We start from the raw sequence: 23,311 nt of genomic DNA on the forward strand, positions 1-23,311 counted from the left end.
CAATAGAAAATTTTTAATTTCTCCAGGCTCTCAAGTCTCTAGGTCATCTTAGAAACTGTTACTCACCGAACTCTTGTCCACTATCACACTACTCATTCGACTTCCCTGTTCAAGAGCCTACAAATGGCAATGTTTTCAAACTAAGCTCCTGTAAATATCAGAAGGTCTGAAGTGCCTCTTCTGGACCTGCCAAAGTTCAAAGTGGAAGGTTAATGAATACTGCTGAAAATGCCCTGAAAAGAGTCCTTGGAGAGACCGGTCAACAGGATTTTCCAGGGGCTTCATCACCAAACATGTTGAACAATAGGAATACACTGGTTAGTTTATAAAGTCTTGCAGCGTTTACCAGTTACACAGCCCTACTGATAAAATCAGTCAGTGTGCTGGGGTGAAACCATTTCTACTACTCTGGCTAGAGTGGACAATGCAACTAATCTTGAACCGGGGGCTAGTCAGTAGGGATGGTTACATGACAATATATTATATAGCTAATTTTCCAGTCCAATCAAATGCTCTTCGAAGGTGAAAGAGGGAGACATGATTTGAAAGAGATCATGTGAGCCAAGAAAGACAGTAGAAGTATAGAGCTGACTTAGTTCTCAGACAACTTTCCAGTTTAATCCATATAATCCTCCTTCCCCTAACCCTTTCCTCTTTTCCTAGTCTTGCAATTAAAATTGTCAAATGTATCATTTCTTATTGCTCAAACTTTCACTTCACGTTCTATAGTAAATTTCAGCCTTTTAGTCTTATTTAACTGTTGGTAGAGCACCTTTTGTGACCTGCTTTGATGGCCTCCCTTTGGCTTAACCAAGAAACTAGGAGATATTCTGAATGATGCTTGGTCTGCAATTATTCTTGGTAAAATTATAGCTGCAAATTTATTGTTAAGAACAAAGGCCTTGGACCTGCCTCTATTTTTAAGGTAATGGAATCTCTATCAAAATGATCCTGAGTACAATGATTTTGGTATAAAATTCATAATATTGGTTAAATGTGAAGAAATTCTTTCTAACAAGTCTTGACCCCAGCAGATTCTCTAGAAATAAATTCCCTAAAGCGGTGGTCCTTAACTAAGTGTGGGCAACAAGAATCACCCTGTAGATCAAGAGTAGTCAGTTTGTAGTACGGTTTGGACATGTGCATTTGACCAGTCTTTCTAGATGATTCTCACGTGTACCCTGCTCTTAAGCCATCTGCTTTTATTTTCTTCCTGAAAAGTTGATGATGCTTTAAAATGAAATAACATTCATCCTTCTCTGGGCTGTTATTTACAGAACTTTCACTTTCTGGTACTCCTATACAGAATGGCATAATTCAGAGGCAGCTTTTCATGATTATGTTAAGAGATTGGGTACTCAGTGCATAGTCAGAACTATAGTTCTGGAGTTTGTATGTTAATTATTCTGATCCCCTTGAACTTTTCTGGCTGTAATTTGTGAGTTAGTCGAAAGTAGTTTTGTAGCAATAAATACCTGTTTTGTTGACTATCGGCTAGTTCCTTGTTTTTTAACAGCTGCTCACCTTAGTGTCAACCTTCTGAGCTACTTATATGGTTAAGATCCATGTGCTGATTTTATGAAATTGAAAGGCTACATATATTTATCTGATCTCTGTGTTCTTCCCAAGAGCCTTGTAGGAACATTCTTGTGGGTTTCACAAGTCATATGCTAGTTTAGTGTTTTAAAATTGGGCTATAGATACTCCTGGGGGAACAAGACATCCCAGGAGGTATCTTGATGGCATTCTGGACCAAACAATTTTAAAAGAATGAACTCCTAGATAGTGACACATATGTACCTTATACTGAAATTGATCTGCCTATATACTAGTTCTTTCCCATCTCCTTTATTATAACTGCCCTTTTACAAAAGCTAGGCATATGACTCACCAACTTCAGGCTAACTGCTGCTTTTCCCTGGTGTAAAAAACGCTGGGCTTGAAACACAGGAGAACTTCTAAATTTTTGGAACCAGAACCCAAAGTATGGCTTCTGTCATTTTGGGGCTTGCACATGTTTCTAGCCAACATGAAGTGTGGCATGATAAATGAGCTATTTGTGCCCATGTTGGGATGTTCTAAATTCAGCTACAGGATTGTACAGTTATGGGGAATTATGATATTTTCCCATTAATATTCTCACTGCTTCCATCCCTGAATGATTGTCAAAGAATGAACTACCCCTGAAGAAGAGTTCAAGAGTTCTGTTTAAACCAGCGGTCCCCAACCTTTTTGGCAAAAGGGACCGGTTTCGTGGAAGACAATTTTTCCACAGACCGGGGTGGGGGGAGGGATTGTTTTGGGATGATTCAAGCGCATTACATTTATTGTGCACTTTATTTGTATTCTTAGTACATTGTAATATATAATGAAATAATTATACAACTCACTATAATGCAGAATCAGTGGGAGCCCTGAGTTTGTTTTCACTTGCCACTCACTGATAGGGTTTTGCTGTGAGCCTGCAAGCAATTGATTTATCATGGTCTCTGTGCAGTCAAACGTCTCTGCTAATCTGTATTTGTAGCCACTCCCCAGCCCTAGCATCACTGCCTCAGCTCCACCTCAGATCATCAGGCATTAGATTCTCACAGGAGTGCGCAGCCTAGATCCCTCGCATGAGCAGTTCACAGTAGGGTTCATGCTCCTATAAGAATCTAAGAATCTAAAGCCACCGCTGATCTGACAGGAGGCAGAGCTCAGGCATTAATGCGAGTGATGGGGAGCAGCTGTAAATACAGATGAAGCTTCGCTCACTCGCCCACCGCTCACCTCCTGCTCTGCGGCCCAGTTCCTAACAGGCCACAGACAGATAACAGTCTGTGGCCTGGGGGTTGGGGACCCCTAGTTTAAACTGACAAAAACTGAGAAAGTTCACCTACTGAAGAACCTCTCCATAGGAAGTCTGAGCAAAAGGACACTAATCTGAGATGGAGGTTTGAGGTGCAGAAAGAAAAACAAAGAAAATGATAAAAGTCTGGGCAAACATTTTTTTAAATGACTGAAAAAATTAGTAATAATAATGCTTATTGGGATTCAAGAAAAGATATGTTTAAAATACCAGGAGGAGGAACCAAGATGGCAGAGTAGAAGGAAGTGCTCTCACTCCCTCTTGCAAGAACACCAGAATCACAACTAGCTGCTGGACAATCATCGACAGGAAGACACTGGAACTCACCAAAAAAGATACCCCACATCCAAAGACAAAGGAGAAGCCACAATGAGATGGTAGGAGGGGCGCAATCACAGTAAAATCAAATCCCATGACTGCTGGGTGGGTGACTCACAGACTGGCGAACACTTATACAACAGAAGTCCACCCACTGGAGTGAAGTTTCTGAGCCCCACGTCAGGCTTCCCAACCTGCGGGTCCAGCAACAGGAGGAGGAATTCCTAGAGAGTCAGACTTTGAAGCCTAGTGGGAATTGATTGCAGGACTTCGACAGCACTGGAGGAAACAGAGACTCCACTCTTGGAGGGAACACACAAAGTAGTGTGCGCATCGGGACCCAGAGGAATGAGCAGTGACCCCAGGGGAGACTGAACCAGACCTACCTGCTAGTGTTGGAGGGTCTCCTGCAGAGGCGGGGGGTGGCTCTGTTTCACGGTGGGGACAAGGACACTGGCAGCAGAAGTTCTGGGAAGTACTCCTTGGCACGAGCCCTCCCAGACTCTGTCATTAGCCCCACCAAAGAGCCCAGGTAGGCTTCAGTGTTGGGTTGCCTCAGGCCAAACAACCAACAGGGAAGGAACCCAGCCCCACCCATCAACAGTCTAGTGGATTAAACTTTTACTGAGCTCCGCCCACCAGAGTAACAGTCAGCTCTACCCACCACCAGTCCCACCCATCAAGCCTCTTAGATAGCCTCATCCACCAGAGGGCAGACAGCAGAAGCAAGAACTACAATCCTGCAGCCTGTGGAACAAAAACCACATTCACAGAAAGATAGACACGATGAAAGGACAGAGGGCTATACACTATATGAAGGAAAAGATAAAACCCCAGATAAACAACTACATGAAGTGGAGATAGGCAACCTTCCAGAAAAAGAATTCAGAATAATGATAGTGAAGATGATCCAGGACCTCGGAAAAAGAATGGAGGCAGAGATCGAGAAGATGCAAGAAATGTTTAACAAAGACCTAGAAGAATTAAAGAACAAACAGAGATGAACAATACAATACCTGAAATGAAAACTACAAAACAAGGAATCAATAGCAGAATAACTGAGGCAGAAGAACTGATAAGTGACCTGGAAGACAGAATGGTGAAATGCACTGCTGCGGAACAGACTAAAGACAAAAGAATGAAAAGAAATGAAGACAGCCTAAGAGACCTCTGGGACAACATTAAATGCAACAACATTCATATTATAGGGGTCCCAGAAGGAGAAGAGAGAGAGAAAGGACCAGAGAAAATATTTGAAGAGATTATAGTTGAAAACTTCCCTAACATGGGAAAGGAAATAGCCACCCAAGTCCAGGAAGCACAGAGAGTCCCATACAGGATAAACCCAAGGAGAAACACACAAAGACACATAATAATCAAACTGGCAAAAATTAAACACAAAGAAAAATTATTGAAAGCAGCAAGGGAAAAACAACAAATAACATACAAGAGAACTCCCATAAGGTTAACAGCTGATTTCTCAGCAGAAACTACAAGCCAGAAGGGAGAAGCATGATATACCTAAAAGTGATGAAAGGGAAGAACCTACAACCAAGATTACTCTACCTGGCAAGGAGCTCATTCAGATTCGATGGAGAAATCAAAAGCTTTACAGACAAGCATAAGCTAAGAGAATTCAGCACCACCAAACCAGCTCTACAACAAATGCTAAAGGAACTTCTCTAAATGGGAAACACAAAAGAAAGAGGACCTACAAAAACAAACCCAAAACAATTAAGAAAATGGTCATAGGAACATACATATCAATAATTACCTTAAATGGGAATGGATTAAATGCTCCAACCAAAAGACACAGGCTTGCTGAATGGATACAAAACCAGACCCATATACATGCTGTCTACAAGAGACCCACTTCAGACCTAGGGACACATACAGACTGAGAGTGAGGGGATGGAAAAAGATATTCCATGCAAATGGAAATCAAAACAAAGCTGGAGTAGCTATACTCATATCTGATAAAATAGACTTTAAAATAAAGGATGTTACGAGAGACAAGGAAGGACACTACATAATGATCAAGGGATCAATCCAAGAAGAAGATATAACAATTATAAATATATATGCACCCAACAGAGGAGCACCTCAATATATAAGGCAACTGCTAACAGCTATAAAAGAGGAAATCAACAGTAACACAATAATAGTGGGGAATTTAACACCTCACTTACACCAATGGACAGATCATGCAAAATGAAAATAAATAAGGAAAGAGAAGCTTTAAATGACACAAAAGACCAGATAAATTTAATTGATATTTATAGGATATTCCATCCAAAACCAGCAGATTACATTTTCTTCTCAAGTGCGCACAGAACATTCTCCAGGATAGATCACATCTTGGATCTATCAGGATAGATCACAAATCAAGCCTCAGTAAGTTTAAGAAAACTGAAGTCATATCAGGCATCTTTTCTGACCGCAAAGCTATGAGATTAGAAATGAATTACAGGAAAAAAACCGTAAAAAACACAAACACATGGAGGCTAAACAATACATTACTAAATAACCAAGAGATCAGTGAAGAAATCAAAAGGAAATCAAAACATACCTAGAGACAAATTACAATGAAAACACGACGACCCAAAACCTATGGGATGCAGCAAAAGCAGTTCTAAGAGGGAAGTTTATAGCTATACACACAAGCCCACCTTAAGAAACAAGAAAAATCTCAAGTAAACAATCTACACCTAAAGGATACACCTAAAGGAACTAGAGAAAGAAGAACAAACAAACCCAAAAGTTAGCAGAAGGAAAGAAATCATAAAGATAAGAGCAGAAATAAATGAAATAGAAACAAAACAGTAGCAAAGATCAATAAAACTAAAAGCTGGTTCTTTAAGGAGATAAACAAAATTGATAAACCATTAGCCAGACTCATCAAGAAAAAGAGGAAGAGGACTCAAATCAATAAAATTAGAAATGAAAAAGGAGAAGTTACAACAGACACCGCAGAAATACAAAGCATCCTAAGAGACTACTACAAGTAACTCTATGCCAATAAAAAGGACAACCTGGAAGAAATGGACAAATTCTTAGAAAAGTATAACCTTCCAAGACTGAACCAGAGAGAAACAGAAAATATGAACAGACCAATCACAAGTAATGAAATTGAAACTGTGATTAAAAGTCTTCCAAGAAACAAAAGATGAGGACCAGATGGCTTGACAGGTGAATTATATCAAACATTTTAGAGAAGAGCTAACATCCATTCTTCTCAAACTCTTCCAAAAAATTGCAGAGGAAGGAACACTCCCAAACTCATTCTATGAGGCCACCATCACCCTGATACCGAAACCAGACAAAGATACTACAAAAAAAGAAAATTACAGACCTATATCACTGATGAATATAGATGCAAAAATTCTCAACAAAATACTAGCAAACAGAATCCAACAACACATTAAAAGGATCATACACCACGATCAAGTGCAATTTATCCCAGGGATGCAAGGATTCTTCAATATATGTAAATCAATCAGTGTGATACACCATATATACAAATAGAAAAATAAAATCATATGATCATCTCAATAGACGCAGAAAAAGCTTTTGACAAAATTCAACACCCATTTATGATAAAAAGTTTCCAGAAAGTGGGCATAGAGGGAACCTACCTCAACATAATAAAGGCCATATATGACAAACCCACAGCAAACATCATTCTCAATGGTGAAAAACTGAAAGCATTTCCTCTAAGATCAGGAACGAGACAAGGATGTCCACTCTCACCACTATTATTCAACATAGTTTTGGAAGTCCTAGCCACGGCAATCAGAGAAGAAAAAGAAATAAAAGGAATACAAATTAGAAAAGAAGAAGTAAAACTGTCACTGTTTGCAGATGACATGATACTATACATAGAGAATCCTAAAAATGCCACCAAAAAATTACTAGAGCTAATCAATGAATTTGGTAAAGTTGCAGGATACAAAATTAATGCACAGAAATCTCTTGCATTCCTATACAGTAACGATGAAAAATCTGAAAGAGAAATTATGGAAACACTCCCATTTACCATTGCAACAAAAAGAATAAAACACCTAGGAATAAACCTACCTAAGAAGACAAAAGACCTGTATGCAGAAAACTGTAAGACACTGATGAAAGAAATTAAAGATGATAACAACAGATGGAGAGATATACCATGTTCTTGGATTGGAAGAATCAATATTGTGAAAATGACTATACTACCCAAAGCAACCTACAGATTCAATGCAATCCCTATCAAGTTACCAATGGCATTTTTTACAGAACTAGAACAAATCATCTTAAAACTTGTATGGAGACACAAAAGACCCCGGATAGCCAAAGCCGTCTTGAGTGAAGAAAATGGAGTTGGAGGAATCAGACTCCCTGACTTCAGACTGTACTACAAAGCTACAGTAATCAAGACAATATGGTACTGGAACAAAACAGAAACAGAGCTCAATGGAACAAGATAGAAAGCCCAGAGAGAAACACACACACCTATGGTCAACTAATCTATGACAAAGGAGGCAAAGATATACAATGGAGAAAAGACAGTCTCTTCTATAAGTGGTGCTCGGAAAACTGGACAGCTACATGTAAAAGAATGAAATTAGAACACTCCCTAACACCTTACACAAAAATAAACTCAAAATGTATTCGAGACCTAAATGTAAGACCAGACACTATAAAACTCTGAGAGGAAAACATAGGAAGAACACTCTTTGACATAATTCACAGCAAGATCTTTTGATCCACTTTCTAGAGTAATGGAAATAAAAACAAAAATAAACAAATGGGACCTAATGAAACTTCAAAGCTTTTGCACAGCAAAGGAAACCATAAACAAGACAAAAAGACAACCCTCAGAATGGGAGAAAATATTTGCAAATGAATCAACGGACAAAGGATTAATCTCCAAAATATATAAACAGCTCATGCAGCTCAATATTAAAGAAACAAACAACCCAATCCAAAAATGGGCAGAAGACTAAATAGACATTTCTCCAAAGAAGACATACAGATGGCCAAGAAGCACATGAAAAGCTGCTCAACATCACTAATTATTAGAGAAATGCAAATCAAAACTACAATGAGGTATCACCTCACACCAGTTAGAATGGGCATCATCAGAAAATCTACAAACAACAAATGCTGGAGAGGGTGTGGAGAAAAGGGAACCCTCTTGCACTGTTGGTGGGAATGTAAATTGATACAGCCACTATGGAGAACAGTATGGAGGTTCCTTAAAAATCTAAAAATAGAATTACCATATGATCCAGCAATCCCACTACTGGGCATATACCCAGAGAAAACCATAATTCAAAAAGACACATGCACCCCAATGTTCACTGCAGCAGTATTGACAATAGCCAGGTCATGGAAGCAACCTAAATGCCCATCAACAGATGAATGGATAAAGAAGTTGAGGTACATATATACAATGGAATATTACTCAGCCATAAAAAAGGAACGAAATTGAGTCATTTGTTGAGACGTGGATGGATCTACAGACTGTCATACAGAGTGAAGTAAGTCAGAAAGAGAAAAACAAATATTGTATATTAACGCATGTATGTGGAACCTAGAAAAATGGTACAGATGAACCAGTTTGCAGAGCAGAAGCTGAGACACAGATGTAGAGAACAAACGTATGGACACCAAGGGGGAAAACCGCGGTGGGGTGGGGATGGTGGTGTGCTGCACTGGGCAACTGGGATTGACATGTATACACTGATGTGTATAAAATTGATGACTAATAAGAACCTGCAGTATAAAACAAACAAACAAAAAAAAAAACAAGTAGTACTAAATTTTCTTTGGGTTATTTGTATGGAAATACGTTAATATAAATGTTTCAGACATTACATGAAATTTCTAAAAATCTTATATGTTCTGGTATAATGTTATAAGTCATAATTGTAGTTATTATTTTAAAATGTATATGTCAGAAATAACAAAAAAAAATGTTTAAAATACCAGACAATAATAGTATATATGCCAAAAGAAAAATTAATGGAGTCAAAGCATTCTAAGGTCCTTATGTTATCCAGAAGAAAGATAATAATTTTGTTTTAGATCTTTGAAACTCATGAATTAAGCATGTGTGTTTTAATTTATCTGAAACAACAGAATCACAGAGTAAAACTTCTAAATTAATAGAGGGAAAAGTGAAACAATAAAATAATTAAATTAATTTAAATAAAATAATAAAATTTAAAAGGCACAAGGGGTAAAAACAAACAGAGAACATATGATAGGAGCCCAAATTAGGATAGATTTAAATCCAGTATGGAGTTTACATGCTAGTGGAAGAAACATACAAGTGAAATGAATAAATATGTACATAATTTCATGTAGTATTGTGCTATGAAGAAAAATCAAATAGGGTAAAGCATTAGGTGGTGCTTAGAAGAAGACTATTTTTAGATAAGGGAAGATCTGGGAGAAAAGGGGAGGAAGCAAGATTCTAAGGCTTTTTATTTTGAGCAAGAGAAAAGGTTGAAAAGAGAAGAGGAGACAGAAAAGAGACTGAGAAGAGACAGGTGATGTGGGAGGAAAACCAGAGTATGTCCCAGTGAAGAGATGTTTGAATAAGGAGGCCACGGTCAACTGTGAAACGAAGAATGTCTGGTTAATTTTCTACACACATCTTTCCCAGACCTGGAGAACAAGGGCCAGGTTCAGTATTAAGAAGAGCTGTCATAGTCTCATTAGGCATATATAAACCCAGAGAGTGGCTAAGTGCAAGGACTCTGAAGCCAGACTACCTGAAGTTGACTCTTGGCTCCATCTCTTTCTGGTTGTGAGCTGTGTGGTCTCAGGCAAATTATTTGACCTCTCTGTGCTTTGGTTTCCCCATCTGTATGATGGGGATAGTAATAGCACTTGTTTTCTCTGTTTGTTGTGATTAAATGAGTTAATATTTATAAAGCACTTAGAATATACCTGGACTATAAAGTAATCACCATGTATGTTCTTGTTAAAAAGAGAAAAATCCCCCCCCCCAAAAAAAAAGAGAGAAAAATCCCTAAAATGGCAAAGATAGGAAGGACAACTTTGCTTGAAAGTACAGACTTGCATTCTCAGTAGGTTCACTCTGGCACAAGATTTAAGTAATTAAATTATCAGCATGACTGATAGGATAATTATATTCTGATCAATATACAGCACGAAATAAACATGTCTGGTTCTTCTTTACTGTAGTATCTTGAATTTAAGGTGTATTTTCATATAAAATTATATTTCAGTGTCATAAGGAATATTCTTTAAACGCTTAGTGGTTCAGACCCCTAACCTGTTACTCTTTTCCAGCTGGATTATTCCCTTTTCTCTTTTCAATCTAAAATAAACTCAGATGAAAAGTGACAACAATATAATTTTCAGTCTCCACATTAATAGAAGAAATAGCTTAATACTTTCTTGGTGTTAGCTATTATAAGGAGCCAAACAAAACATTTCCAGTGTAAAATACTGAAGTAGGTGCTTCAAAGCATTCATAAAAGTTTATGACTTTTACTAATGTGAAAGATAAATGCATGTAGTTGAGATGATTACACAAGGGGAGTATATAGCTAATGAATGATATGGTAAGTGTTATAAAAGATAAGGCAGATCTCACTACTGGTTCTAAGAAGTTTCACGAATGACGCTCACTTCATTCGTGGGTCTGGGTAAAGGAGTCATTACAGTCACTACATTTTAGGATATGCAAGGACTCAAACTATCTTTAATGCAAACTTCCTTAGGAAATTACTAGAGAAAGTACTTCAGCAAAATGAGGAAGTAAACTAAAAGGAAGATACTAGATCCATAAAACCAGGGCTCCAACATAAGATAGGGGCAAAGGGAAGTCCCAGGATAACAGTTATTCAGCAGGACTAGAGGGTCACTTGCACAGACCAGAGCAAAAGAATAGAGGAGTGAGGGAGGGAAAATCTGAACTGATCGGGGATTTAAGTTTCAGTGTTTCATTTGATGTGATAGATGTTTAAGGTACAGGATCCCTGGAACATTTGGAGAAAACAAGCAATGGGTGAATGAAAAACACCATCACCAATTAAAATAGGAAAATAAGGCAGTTATAAACTTGAGGGGGACAGGTGTAAAAAAACGAAATACTCCTATCATATTACTCGTCTCTGAAGTCGATATTTAACAGTCATGATAAAGTAAATACTAACTGCTGACTTACACAAAAAATTGTTACAAAACTATTGGCAGAATGGGGTGGAGAGGGGGTTAAGAGACTTAATCCTCAACTACTCTAATTCAGAAGGCCATTTCTATACCATTAAAAAAATAAATAGCAACATATAATTTAGAAACAGGGAGGCAGATTCCAATAGAAAGATGGAATAGAAAGAGCCAAAAAAAGTTGGAAGTATTGCCCCTGAGGAGTGAGAGTTGAGGAAGGGTGTTTGTGGAGGGGTTAGGAAGGGATTGATGTTTTTCAGTGTAGACCTTGAAAAAGCATTATATGGAACAAACTTTTGATTAAACATTAAAGGAATGGACGGAAAAATCAGAAGACTTTGAGATCATATGCAGGGTCCCGATGGAAGAGCAATGAGATCTCTTATCATTCATTCATTCATACAACAAATAGTTATCAAGCACATTCTGAGCCAGGCACTAAGCTAGGCCCCAGGAGTACAATGGTGAACGAAGACACATTTGGTCCCTGCCCTCATGGAGCTTCTGTCTACTAGAGCAAATAGACAATGAACGAGAAAATAAATACATAGAAGAGATACAGATTGTAGTAACAAGTGGTGTGAATAGAAAAAAGCTGATTGTGTGCTAGAAAATGGTGGTGAGGGAAACAAAGGGCAGCTACTTCAGTTGTTTGTCAGAAAAGTTCTTTCAGAGATGAGCGAGACTTGAAACACATGGAGCATAAATCAAGGAAGGATGTGTATAGACTCCCAGGCAGGAAAGGCTGGTGGGTCTAGAAACTGTTAGAATGCCACTGTGGCCAGGAGCAACAGGCGTGAGCCAGAAGGCTCTAGAGAAGGTTGAAGAGGAGGGCCCAGATCACCTTGCTATAGGTATAAATTTGGGGAGTCCTCAGAGTACAGATATTTAAAGCCATGGGTGAAGAGTGTAAATAGAGCATTCCTCGCCCAGAGGAATTCCAGCATTTAAGAGGAAGAGCCAGTAAAGGAGACCGAAAAGGTGGGGCCTGTAAGGAAAGGCACAGCCTGGAAGTCTGAAAACTTCCCCAACAATTCCCTAACATTTTTATTTGTCATTTTCCTAAAACTGCCCTATAGTTTGTATTTCTGTTGACAAAATGCATTACAATTTAGTTTTGAGATTTTAGCGTCAGTTCCAGAGGTAAGTGGAGATAGTCGTATCCTAGAAAAATCAATTTATAATTACCTGAAAAGTTATTTACTCATCCCCACTGTAAATTATACCAGTGTGGCCCGGAACCTTTGTTCGAATCAGTTACAGGGGTCCTCCTCTGTACTCTTGTGGGGTCATCCGAAAGAGTGCTAGGATTTCAACCGAGATGTCCCTGTGGTTTATCCTCAAGACTGTGTCCCCCGCCCCCTTTGAGAATAAACAACACTCCACAACACTCCAGCTTGCACTCTTCAGTGTTGGAAGGAAATCGAACTCGCTGCCTTGCCCACCGCCTAGGGCGCAGCACTGAGCGGTGACCGTCACGGGCATCGTGATGCGGTTCCGTCGCTTTGGGGGCCCCTGAGATTAGAAGCCAGCGTGTCATGGCCGCGAGCTGCACCGCCCCAGGTAAATCGACAGAGCGCTGGGCCCGGACCTCGGAAAACCAGCGCCAGATGAAAGGTGAGAGTCGACAGAGGGAGGCAGAGGCAGCCGCAGGCAGCAGCGAGATTCAGGACGCCGAGTGCACAGCTTTCCGGGAGGACCCGGGCCTACGCCCGCCCGAGGGCTGTTGATGCGCCGCCTCCGTGCGCCCCTCGTCAAACGGCGGCGGTTACTGCTTCCGAGGTCATTTAACTGGGACGCGTCTTTCGGTGCAGACTTGGCGCGCGCCTGCAGTAGCGGCACCAACCTGCGCCCAAACCCGGGCAAATGACTTACCTCTGCCCTCGCCCAGTGCTCAGCTACCATTTCCTTCCGTCTTTGCTCCGCTCTGTGTTTAACGGCGCGCGCCAGGCAAGACCGAGAACGGAGGCCGCAGGGCCCTCCAGGCCAGGTTCGTCCCTCGATCCCACCCCGCGGGGGGGACGTGTAGCTCCCGGCGCTCCGGCCGCTGACCAGCGCCCGCAGTCTTAGCCGAGGTTGCCGCAGCGCCAGTAATGTCGGGGCCCAGGCTGGAAGGACACGGCGTGGGGAGGCTGGGTGCCGGCCGGCTGACCCCGCGCCCGTCCCCTGGCCGCAGATGGGGCGGGCCAACAGGCAGGGCCCGAGGAAGCCCTTGGGCTTTGGGCGTTGGGGGGGGAGTGGGAGGGACCGCAGCCCCAGCGGCGCGGGAGCGAGTTCATTCGCGTCCCCTCATGGGGAAGGGAAGTGGTTTTCTATTTTGGGGTGAGGGCAAGGCCAGAGAAGCTGCCACTAACTTTGGATCCATGCATTGAGTTTGGAAAGCTTGAAAAGGCTCAGTACTTTCTGTTCCCAGATCTTTTCCGAGGAGGATTTCCAGCCCCAAATTTGAGACCCATCTCCCCTCTCAGCCAGAACCGTGGGCTCGTCCGGAGGGGTAAGGGGGGCGGGGCGGGGAGTTTTCGGCGGGAAGTTTAGAACTGGTGCGCTGCGCTCATCCTGCTGTCTCTTGTTCCGCCTGATCCTTTGTGCTCACGTTCTGCCCTGCCATGCCCTGCTCTCAAGAGGCACAAGTCATCTCCCCCAGCAAACGGGCCCGGCCTGCGGAGAAGGGCGGCATGCGGCTCCGCTTTGTCCGGCTTTCGGAGCACGCCACCGCTCCGACCAAGGGGTCCGAGCGCGCCGCGGGCTATGACCTATACAGGTGAGTGGGCACCCTGTCCGCCCGCGTCCCCGAGGAAGGCCGGCCCGGGCGAAGAGGCTGAGAGGGCCGCCTTCTGTCCCGTCATCCTTACCTCTCGCGGAGAAGTCCCAGTTTCCGAAGTATAGCGCTCTCAGCTTAGCTTACATTCCAGCCCGCTGCTGCCAAAACTTGAAACAGACGCTTAAAAGTACAGAAACAAACGCTTTTTGCATTATATAGGGTTTCTGCCTTTTTTTAATGTTGAAAATTTTAGCTTTCCTCTTTAGCATAAATTAACTACGGATTTGGGCAGAGTGTGGAGTGGTAAATACCAGTGAATGTCCGCCCAGGTGTTATTTATTTTGCAACATTTATTGCACCCTTTCAAAGTGGAGAGTAGAGATGAAGAAGGCCCACTTTGGCCTTCAAGGAGTGGCCTGAGAATGATGCTGTGCTCAGTAGAAAGAAAAGCCACGGTAGGAGCCTAGGTTCTTAGGTAATAAGGTAGCTAAGAAAGATTAATGAAAGTTGCTTCTACCTTTAAGGGTTAGTAACATTTCTCTATATGTCCATATTTAGGTTCACTCCAAGGACTGGAAATTTCCAAAGGGTCCAAATATGAAAAGCAGGGATGTTAGTAATACTACCATCTTCTCTCTTGTACAGCACTTTTTACCTGTACTAAAAACTGGCACATGTGCTAATGTATTTAATACTCAACAACAATCCTGAAGTAGATGAGTGGTACTTTTTACAGATGTGGGAGTTTGTGAAGAGATGAATTAATTGCCCAAGGGCTTGAATATAATAGAATTTTTGACCCTGAATTCAGTGCTTTTTTTTCCCCACTTGACTACTGTCCCCAGTTCTTAGAACCATTAAGGTAGGTCAAAAGTGATATTGGGGAGGAGGGGGTGTTGATTACATGACTAAATCCCAAGCCTTAGGATTTATTTTAAAGCATCCCAGATAATTCTAATGTGAGAACCACTGGTCTAAGTCATAAGTACCACAGAAGGGAAGAAAGGAGTATGTGATGATAGTGGGAGAAAAGAAGGAAAAAGAAAAGTGAGGTATCGACTGTTGTGGCTGAAGCTGTAGCCCTTTATTTTCATGAATAAAAGTAGAGTGATATACATTGACTACACCATATCTGGACGCTGTTGTGAGTCTTAGGAGAGACTTCGATTTAAGATACTTTGTAAGCATCCTCCTAACACAGGTGACTTTCTGTATACTGAAATAGACATGGAAATATCTCTTCGATAAATTAGAGTTTTAACTATTTCAAGAGAGGAAATTCCAATGAAAGAAGTAAAAATATAGCACCACTTTACCAGTCTTAATTAAGGGCTCAAAAGTAACTTCCAGTTCTGCTTATTGTAAAATCTCTTAAATTTCTATCAAGGAGAGGGCTACAGTAGTAACAAAGTAGCAGTATTTGGTGGGTGGACCTTAGAGAATCAGTTCCTCAGTAGTGTCCATCTCCAGGGCCTGTTCACAGTGGTCAGCTCTCTCCCTCAGCCAGTGAAGTTCATGGCCACTGCTTGGTAAGCTTGGTAAACTACCAAGACCAGAACAGATGCAACACAGCTGAACCAATGGCTCCCCCCCACCACCATTTATGTTGGCCATCTATTTTCTCCTTTCCTTCTACATGTTTTCCCTAACGATTAGAGGATTGTTGTGAGAATAAAATGAGTTATACAAAGCAATTAGAACTGTGCCTGGCACACAGTAAGGGCTTAATAAATGTTAGCTATTATTTGCTATTATCTACCCTTCTTTCTTGGTTCTTTATTTTCCTCTTTTCATACCATGTTAGTGAAGCATATACCTTTTAAAGTCTGCCTTTCAGCCCCCTCCTGCTAAATAATTACCTCAATTTGCCAACAAAATTTTGTTCAGGGGAGAATACATTTACATGTCATCTCTTTCACTAAAAAATGCACAGAGAATTACTATATCTAAATACCAGTTATCTTTGATTATTTTCCTAGTGCCTATGATTACACAGTACCACCTATGGAGAAAGCCCTTGTGAAAACAGACATTCAGATAGCTCTTCCATCTGGGTGCTATGGGAGAGTAGGTAAGTGATTTGAGACACAGGTAACTCTTTGTCAGGCTCTTCCTTTGTGATATGTTCTTTCATCTTAGTTTCATTTGGGGTATAAATGAGGGAAGGGATATTGCTCGGCCTGTGTCCTAAAATAAAGACGTGCCACCTGTGATGGCAACTGCAGTCATTTGAAAACTTTCCTTTACGTATCTACTTTTGCCTCTATCGCTTTGCTTTTTTTTTTTTCTTTCAATTCCTTACTTAAGCTTTTAGGACACTCACATTGGCCCAGGAGGTTGTTTTCACAACTACTCACTGTGAGAAAAACTGAAAGTATAGGTGATTTTTAACTGGTGCTTTTTCCAGTCTTATACCAACTCCCCCTTCAAGGATCAGATTGCATATGAAGTCAGATTTCTTTGTGAAGGTGGTATTTGTTTTATAAGAAAAAAGAGGCAGGTTCAGGATAATGGCACATGGCATCTTATGAGAGTAAAGTTTCTAACCCCTGAAAACATCAGGCCCCTTAGCCTTTCCCCCTTTGGGTATCCTCTCATGGGGTGTGCTAGGTAAGGGATGCACTTCAGTGCACTAGAGGGAAATGCCTCACAGTGGGAGGAGAGAGGACAAAATGCAGGTCAAGTCAACAGGTTTGACTTTTCTGCCCCGAGTCAGTTGTCACTATAGAAAGAGTTTAAAACTTCTTTTCAAGAGCATAATTACTTGCTGACTAACTTCAGAGTAAACATAAAGGAGCAAATGGAACTGTGATCCCTGGGGGAGTCTTGTTAGCCACGAGTCAGAGAACTGCTAATACTTCAGCCTTTAAAAGAAAAATGAGATGAGCGCTCTCTTCATCTCTTTTTGCCAGCACTGACTGCATTTTTAGTGTATTTTGAGGGGGGCAGTTAGGAGATGGGGTGAAATAACAGTGAAGGCAGGAAGGTGTAGCATTTATTGACAAAGTGCCTGATACAGGTTATTCTGGAATAAAATACTAGAAGTTAGGGTAATTAATGGTAGGCCTGATGTTCAAGTCAGCAAGAATAAGGTATAAACTTAGCTTCTTACTCTGGTTCATTTGTTTCATACAAACATGTCTTTTGGCATCTGAATTATGAGTAGGAGTTCGAAGTTCTAGGCTAAGCTCTGCTACTCTGTGGTTGTGTTTATGCCTCTCTTTCTCTCTCTGCCTTCTTCCCAGTATGATGTTCCCATCCTGCATGGTCCCATGTATGTCTGTTCCCATACTGCAACATGCTCTGATTTCCTACCTTAAAATAAAAGTCCTCTTCCTCTGCCCCATGTCCCTGCCAGCTACCATCCTCCCTTTGTGACCAGACGTCTGGACAGAGTTGTTTACAGTTTTCCCCACTTGTTCACCTCCCAGTTCATTCCAGCAGTCCACAGCTTCACCACCATAGATCCTCAGTTGCCTAAAGACATGCTGGAGTGGTTTAACTTGGTTTTGAATTAAACCTTGTCAACATTTTCTAAACTGTTCTTTTCTACTTTGGTAATACAATGTGATAAATACATTTTTAATTCAGAGCCATCTGCTAAGGTTAAGATTAAGATACGGATGTTATAGGAGATGAGATTGACATGCTTGAATTGTGTCAGTTATATTAAGTATTGCCCTTCCCTCTTAAGACAGTCAATTTCTCCTTTTTTGTTTTGTAGCTCCACGTTCTGGCTTGGCTGCAAAACACTTCATAGATGTAGGAGGTAATATATTTACATTTTTATTCTGTAAATATTTGCAAGTGTTTACTTTGTCTTTGCTTAAGAGGCAGTAATCAAATGACAAATTTTATTTTTATCAAGAAAAGAAAATGATTTTTGTTGTGTCTTTCCTTTTAGAAATTTCTGTCTCTGAAGTTACAACTATGATATAGTTTTAAATGCTATTTGAGTATGTCTAATTTTTTAATGACCATTATGTGAAATGCATGTTATTTTCCTAATAAGCTAGACACTATCTGACAGATAGGATTTTGCCTTGGTTTAGTGATAATCCGCATTTAGTCCAAAAATGACTCTATTCATAGACGGAAGTTTGTTATTATAAGGAAAGGAAAAGCTTTTATATCATTATTTAAGCAACTGTAGTGAGTGCTTCTCTAACAAGACATCCTGGCCCTCGGATAAGTGGGTATGCTAAATTCTCCACCTCTTGCTGTTTTTACAAAGCTACTTTTTTTTTTTTTTTTTTTTTTTTTTTGCGTTACGCGGGCCTCTCACTGTTGTGGCCTCTCCCCTTGCGGAGCACAGGCTCCGGACGTGCAGGCTCAGCGGCCATGGCTCACGGGCCTAGGCGCTCCGTGGCATGTGGGATCTTCCCGGACCGGGACACAAACCCGTGTCCCCTGCATCGGCAGGTGGACTCTCAACCACTGCGCCACCAGGGAAGCCCTACAAAGCTACTTTTTAACAGACCAGGAAACTGGCTCAGAAATGAGCCCAAGTTGGGACTTCCCTGGTGGCACAGTGGTTAAGAATCTGCCTGCCAATGCAGGGGATAGGGGTTCGAGCCCTGGTCCGGGAAGATCCCACATGCCGCAGAGCAACTAAGCCCGTGCGCCACAACTACTGAGCCTGTACTCTAGAGACCGTGAGCCACAACTGCTGAGCCCACATGCCACAACTACTGAAGCCCATGCGCTCTAGGGCCCATGCTCTGCAACAAGAGAAGCCACCACAATGAGAAGCCCGCACACCGCAATGAAGAGTAACCCCCGCTCACTGCAGCTAGAGAAAAGCCTGCACGCACCAACGATGACCCAGCACAGCCAAAAATAAATAAATGAAAAAATTTATTTAAAAAAAATGAGCCCAAGTTGATACGTTAAAAACTGGAATCCATCCATATTATTCCAGTCCCCTTGTTCTTTCCACTGCAGTTAAATACTGTGAGTCACCCTGCCCCTTCCCTCCACCAGCGGAGCCCTGCCCTGAATTAGCTCACTGTTACCTGCACTTCAGGGGTTAACATGTGGCTGAAGCCTGTCCCTGGGCTGTCTCCCCATGGCGTCACTAGATGGTGCTGTGGGGCAAGTCGGGAGCCTAAAAGTAGGTCTTGGGGACTGAAGAGGAGCAGAGTTTGACTGAGACGGAGGGACCTCGGGGGCTGAGGATTGCCTGGGTTCAGTTATGCTTGACTTTCAAATATACTTTTACAAGGTCAGTATGGTCACTTAGGCCTATAACTTAAGGATGTAAAAGATTGTATATATTTTAAAATAAATTTCAAAGGGTTGTGAAAGCAACATGGGCTTTGGAATAACAACAGGATTTGGGCCCCAGCTTTGTCACTAACAAGCTAGTTATTACTTAACTTTTCTGAGCCTCAGTTTCCGTATCTGTAACAATGAAAATTAGTGTGCTTGTCCCTGAATGATGGGAAGATTGAATGATAATGTATCTGATATTTCCTGTCCCTTAGGGACCTATCAGACCTTTCTTTTTTTAAATGGAAACTTTTTCCGACTTTGTTACTAATTTTTGCTCTGTTTAAAACAATCCTTTGAAAAAATTTCATGTAAAAGAAGTGGAAAGTTAGTTTGCCTGGTGGTTGGTGTGGTATTATTCACACAATCACATTGTGGTGTGTTCTTGGATGCATAGTATCTTGGAAATGTCTCTTAGGCACAAGTTTATCATAGTTGGCCACAGTTTTTATTTCAGAAGAAGGATGTTGTTAGAATTCCCGGGCTGTAAATAAGGGTCAAAGGGAAAAGTTGAGTATGCAGGATTCCGTTCAGAATTCACATCTGGTAGGTGGGGATAGTTTTCACTAAAGAGGGTTTCCAACAAATGACATGCCAAAGTCTTGACACAGTAAAACTTTTGCCTGAAGTCAGTTAATCACTCTGCCAGTTCCAATGCATGATTTTTCCAGTGATAACTTCAAAATACTTTCTGCTTTCTCATGAAGAGAAATATCCCTGATGTTTATGTCCCTTACGTAGAAAAGGAATAAGTCTTGTGTTTTTCTTAAAGGTCAGTTTGCCTTTGAGTAATAAGTAATAAATGAACTTAGAACTATTAGATTTTTTTAATACTATTGGCATTCATACTTAAAAAAAAAGAAGGGCCTTTTTTTTGTTATACATTTAAATTGGCTTCAAATTACTTCATTTCTTTTAGTTAAGGACTTTTCAAACTTCTGTGTGCCAAGCATAAAATCTAGGTAGATAATCTGGCTTTGCAGAATTCAAGACACCCAAACATATAAGTGTGATAGGACTGCTTTACAGATACATAGCAAAGGCCTTTACAAAAAGGAGTGTTTTTGTATTGTAGAAGATACCATAAAGTAAACAAATAAATACTTGCAAGTCAAATGAGAAAGAGTTAAATACCCAAACAGATAAGAAAAAAACAAAACTGATCATAAAATGTACAAGAGGACGAGGTGCAATGCACGTAAGGAGGAAAAAAGCCAAGCCTCACTAGTCATCAGGGAAATGTAAATAAAGCCATGAGATACCATTTTTTACTCACCACATTGGCCAGAATTTAAAAGATTGCTATTATCTGGTACTGTCAGAGAGTTTGGAAATGGGCATTCTTCAGTGTCACTGATAGAAATTTGAATTGCTATACCTTTTTTGCAAAGTTATCTAGTGATATCCATTAAAATTTTAAATATACACACCCTTCAACCCAGGAAAGTGCTTTTTTGAAACTATTTGATGAAAATAAAAAACACTAACACTCAAGAACGTATGTAAAGGACTGCCTTGATTATTATGGGGAAAATGTGAAAACGACCTGAATATCTGATGTTACGTAAGAGAATAGTTACATAGAAATAATGGTGCTGTATTTCCATATCTTGGATCTAAAAGAATGACTTTTAGCTATATTACTGCCCAAGGATATCAATAATATTTTAAGTGGAAGAAAATGTGTAAAATATATTATTGTAACATTGGCTACCTGAGGGAGGATTGGGGAACATTATTGGCCTTTACTTCATATGTATTTGTACTATTTGTGTAATGAAACAAGAGTTCAGAAGTCAGCCCACACTGCCTTCATCCAATGCATTCTAGGTGAATTAGTGCTAGCCTGTACTTCAGCACTCCCACATCGAGATGCCAAGGCCTTGTGTGGTCATTTGTTCCGGCATGGGAGGCATGGAATGACCTGCTACTGAGGGGTTCCTTCATTAACTCTGATCTAAACTGTTCCTGCAGCTGAAACTTTCTACATCTAGATAATATAGAAAACAGCTGGTCTCATTTTTATATCCATTCTTTCAATAAATATCAAGGACTAATTTAATGATCAACTGGCAGTGGGGAAAGATGCCAGGCTTCAGTATTTTTTGAATTGGTCAAAGTTTTATTGCTGTAGAACCAGAAAAGAATACTGTTTCCTTCAGTCTAGACATGATATGAACCACTTTCAGCCACTTTTATACTCACCCTTCTCACTGTTAAAAATATGTTTATCTTTAATTCAAACTCTTAAAAGTGTTGTATCAGGAACCTTTTAAGAAGTGCTTAAGTTCAGTTTCACTTACCCCTAGTAATTCATGCATAAACCACAGGGGTTCATTTAAACTACTCTAATCCACTGGAAAAATCTAAAATGTTGGTTTTCTGAATATTTTTCCCCATGGTGGAACTTTTTAAAATTTTGCTTTTTTTTTCCCCCTACATGAGAAAATTGAAAGGGGATGCTTACCCTTGTTCTAAAAAAGAAAAAAAAAATTTTTTCAGTTGACCTTCAAATAATTACGAGTCTGACCAACCAGCATTAGTACCCATTGAGCTAAATTCCTGATTCTTTTTATTTTCTTTTTTCTTCTTTGATAAGAGTTTTGTTTTGTTTTTTAAAGAAGTGAGGTGTTAATGAGAAGCTGTAAGATGTGACATGGAGCTACGTTTAATTAGATTCACATGAATCCTATCCAGCATTTTACAAACTGGGGGGAAAGAATTATCATGTATAAAAGGAGACAGGCACTGAGGGGGATGAAGGGGGTAGGAGAGTGACTGCTAACAGGCAGGGGGTTTCTTTTTGCAGTAATAAAAATGTTCTAAAATTGATTGTGGTCGTGTTTGCACAACTTTGAATATGCTAAGAGCCATTGAATTGTGAATTATTTCTCAATATTAGAAAAGGAAGTGAGAAGGCCTGGTGCACCTATATTATCTGTGCTTGTGTTTATGGAAATGTTTTGGATTCTTGGCCCAAAGATAAATGCTAGCAAGTCTGGTAAATGTACTTCTCTGGCTCAAGTTTCTCTCCTGCAAAGATTTGCTGCCTTTGTGTTTATAATCTCAAACAGGTACTAATTACACACAGTTCTGTGTAAAAGTGTACTCATTATTAAGCTTATGTGCTAAAGTCTTCTGACAGATGATGCTCTGAGAAAGGCTGGTCGCTTAAATTAAAAGGAGAAGAAGAATGTGAACTGAATGATTCAGCTCCATTTTCATTATAAAAATGGAATGTTCTGATATTTGCTAGACTGCTGCTTAACGTTGACTTATTCTACTGCAGATCTTTAGGCTTTTTGACATTTTTATTTATGACTCAATCATATTTCAATCTGGATGTTAGTGGGAAGTTGCTACCAGGAGAAGCCTTTAAAACCCAAATCATAATTTTCTCTTAGTCTTTTGGACAGGTGTGCCACAAATAGACAGTAGGATTGGAGAGAGCAATTCAGGATGACTTGTCTGAGATGCTAAGTGCCTACTCCCAATTTAGAGTAGGTAGTGGTCACCATTTGTAAGGATGACAGGTTGGAAAATTAGGACCACTTTCTTAATTCTTATTTGCATTTTAGTAATTTCTTAGTTTTGAGGCTTTACATAGTACCAGAGCAAGATTCACATATTCGTTGTAAGGATAAAACTCTCAGAGCTACTTAGGAATGATTCTGAGGTAATCATATACCCTTAATCTTTCAGTACCATAAACCAAGCTAATATTTTTTTTCTTTTTTCCAGCTGGTGTCATAGATGAAGATTATAGAGGAAATGTTGGTGTTGTACTGTTTAATTTTGGCAAAGAAAAGTTCGAAGGTATGTCAAATACATGCAGTCACATAAGTGCAATGAGTTTTCCAAGTTACGTATGTCTAAGTAACACATGCTACTCTAATTCTCATTGTACTGTACAAGGCAGGATACAG

General features: G+C 40.3%; 1 protein-coding gene and 1 long non-coding RNA gene across 22 annotated transcripts in view; one reads left to right on the plus strand and one right to left on the minus strand.

The window, feature by feature from the left end:
• Positions 1 to 13,368, minus strand: part of LOC137228988 (uncharacterized) — a 132,723-nt gene extending 119,355 nt beyond the window's left edge. For all 8 annotated transcript variants that reach the window (XR_010945489.1, XR_010945485.1, XR_010945487.1 and 5 more), the window contains exon 1: positions 13,229 to 13,368. This is a non-coding gene — a long non-coding RNA (uncharacterized lncRNA). The remainder of the gene's footprint in view (positions 1 to 13,228) is intronic.
• DUT (deoxyuridine triphosphatase) overlaps positions 12,707 to 23,311 on the plus strand; it is a 99,207-nt gene continuing 88,602 nt past the window's right edge. For 4 of the 14 annotated variants that reach the window (XM_067746096.1, XM_067746107.1, XM_067746102.1 and 1 more), the window contains exons 1-6: positions 12,994 to 13,343; positions 13,767 to 13,847; positions 13,976 to 14,114; positions 16,094 to 16,185; positions 17,839 to 17,883; positions 23,127 to 23,201. In XM_067746096.1, the coding sequence (XP_067602197.1) occupies positions 13,220 to 13,343; positions 13,767 to 13,847; positions 13,976 to 14,114; positions 16,094 to 16,185; positions 17,839 to 17,883; positions 23,127 to 23,201 (556 nt within the window). In that variant the 5' untranslated portion in view covers positions 12,994 to 13,219. The other 10 variants (XM_067746053.1, XM_067746042.1, XM_067746057.1 and 7 more) reach the window with 10 other exon arrangements.

This window comes from Pseudorca crassidens, chromosome 1, assembly GCF_039906515.1.
Source record: "Pseudorca crassidens isolate mPseCra1 chromosome 1, mPseCra1.hap1, whole genome shotgun sequence".
Classification (NCBI taxonomy): Eukaryota; Metazoa; Chordata; class Mammalia; order Artiodactyla; family Delphinidae; genus Pseudorca; species Pseudorca crassidens.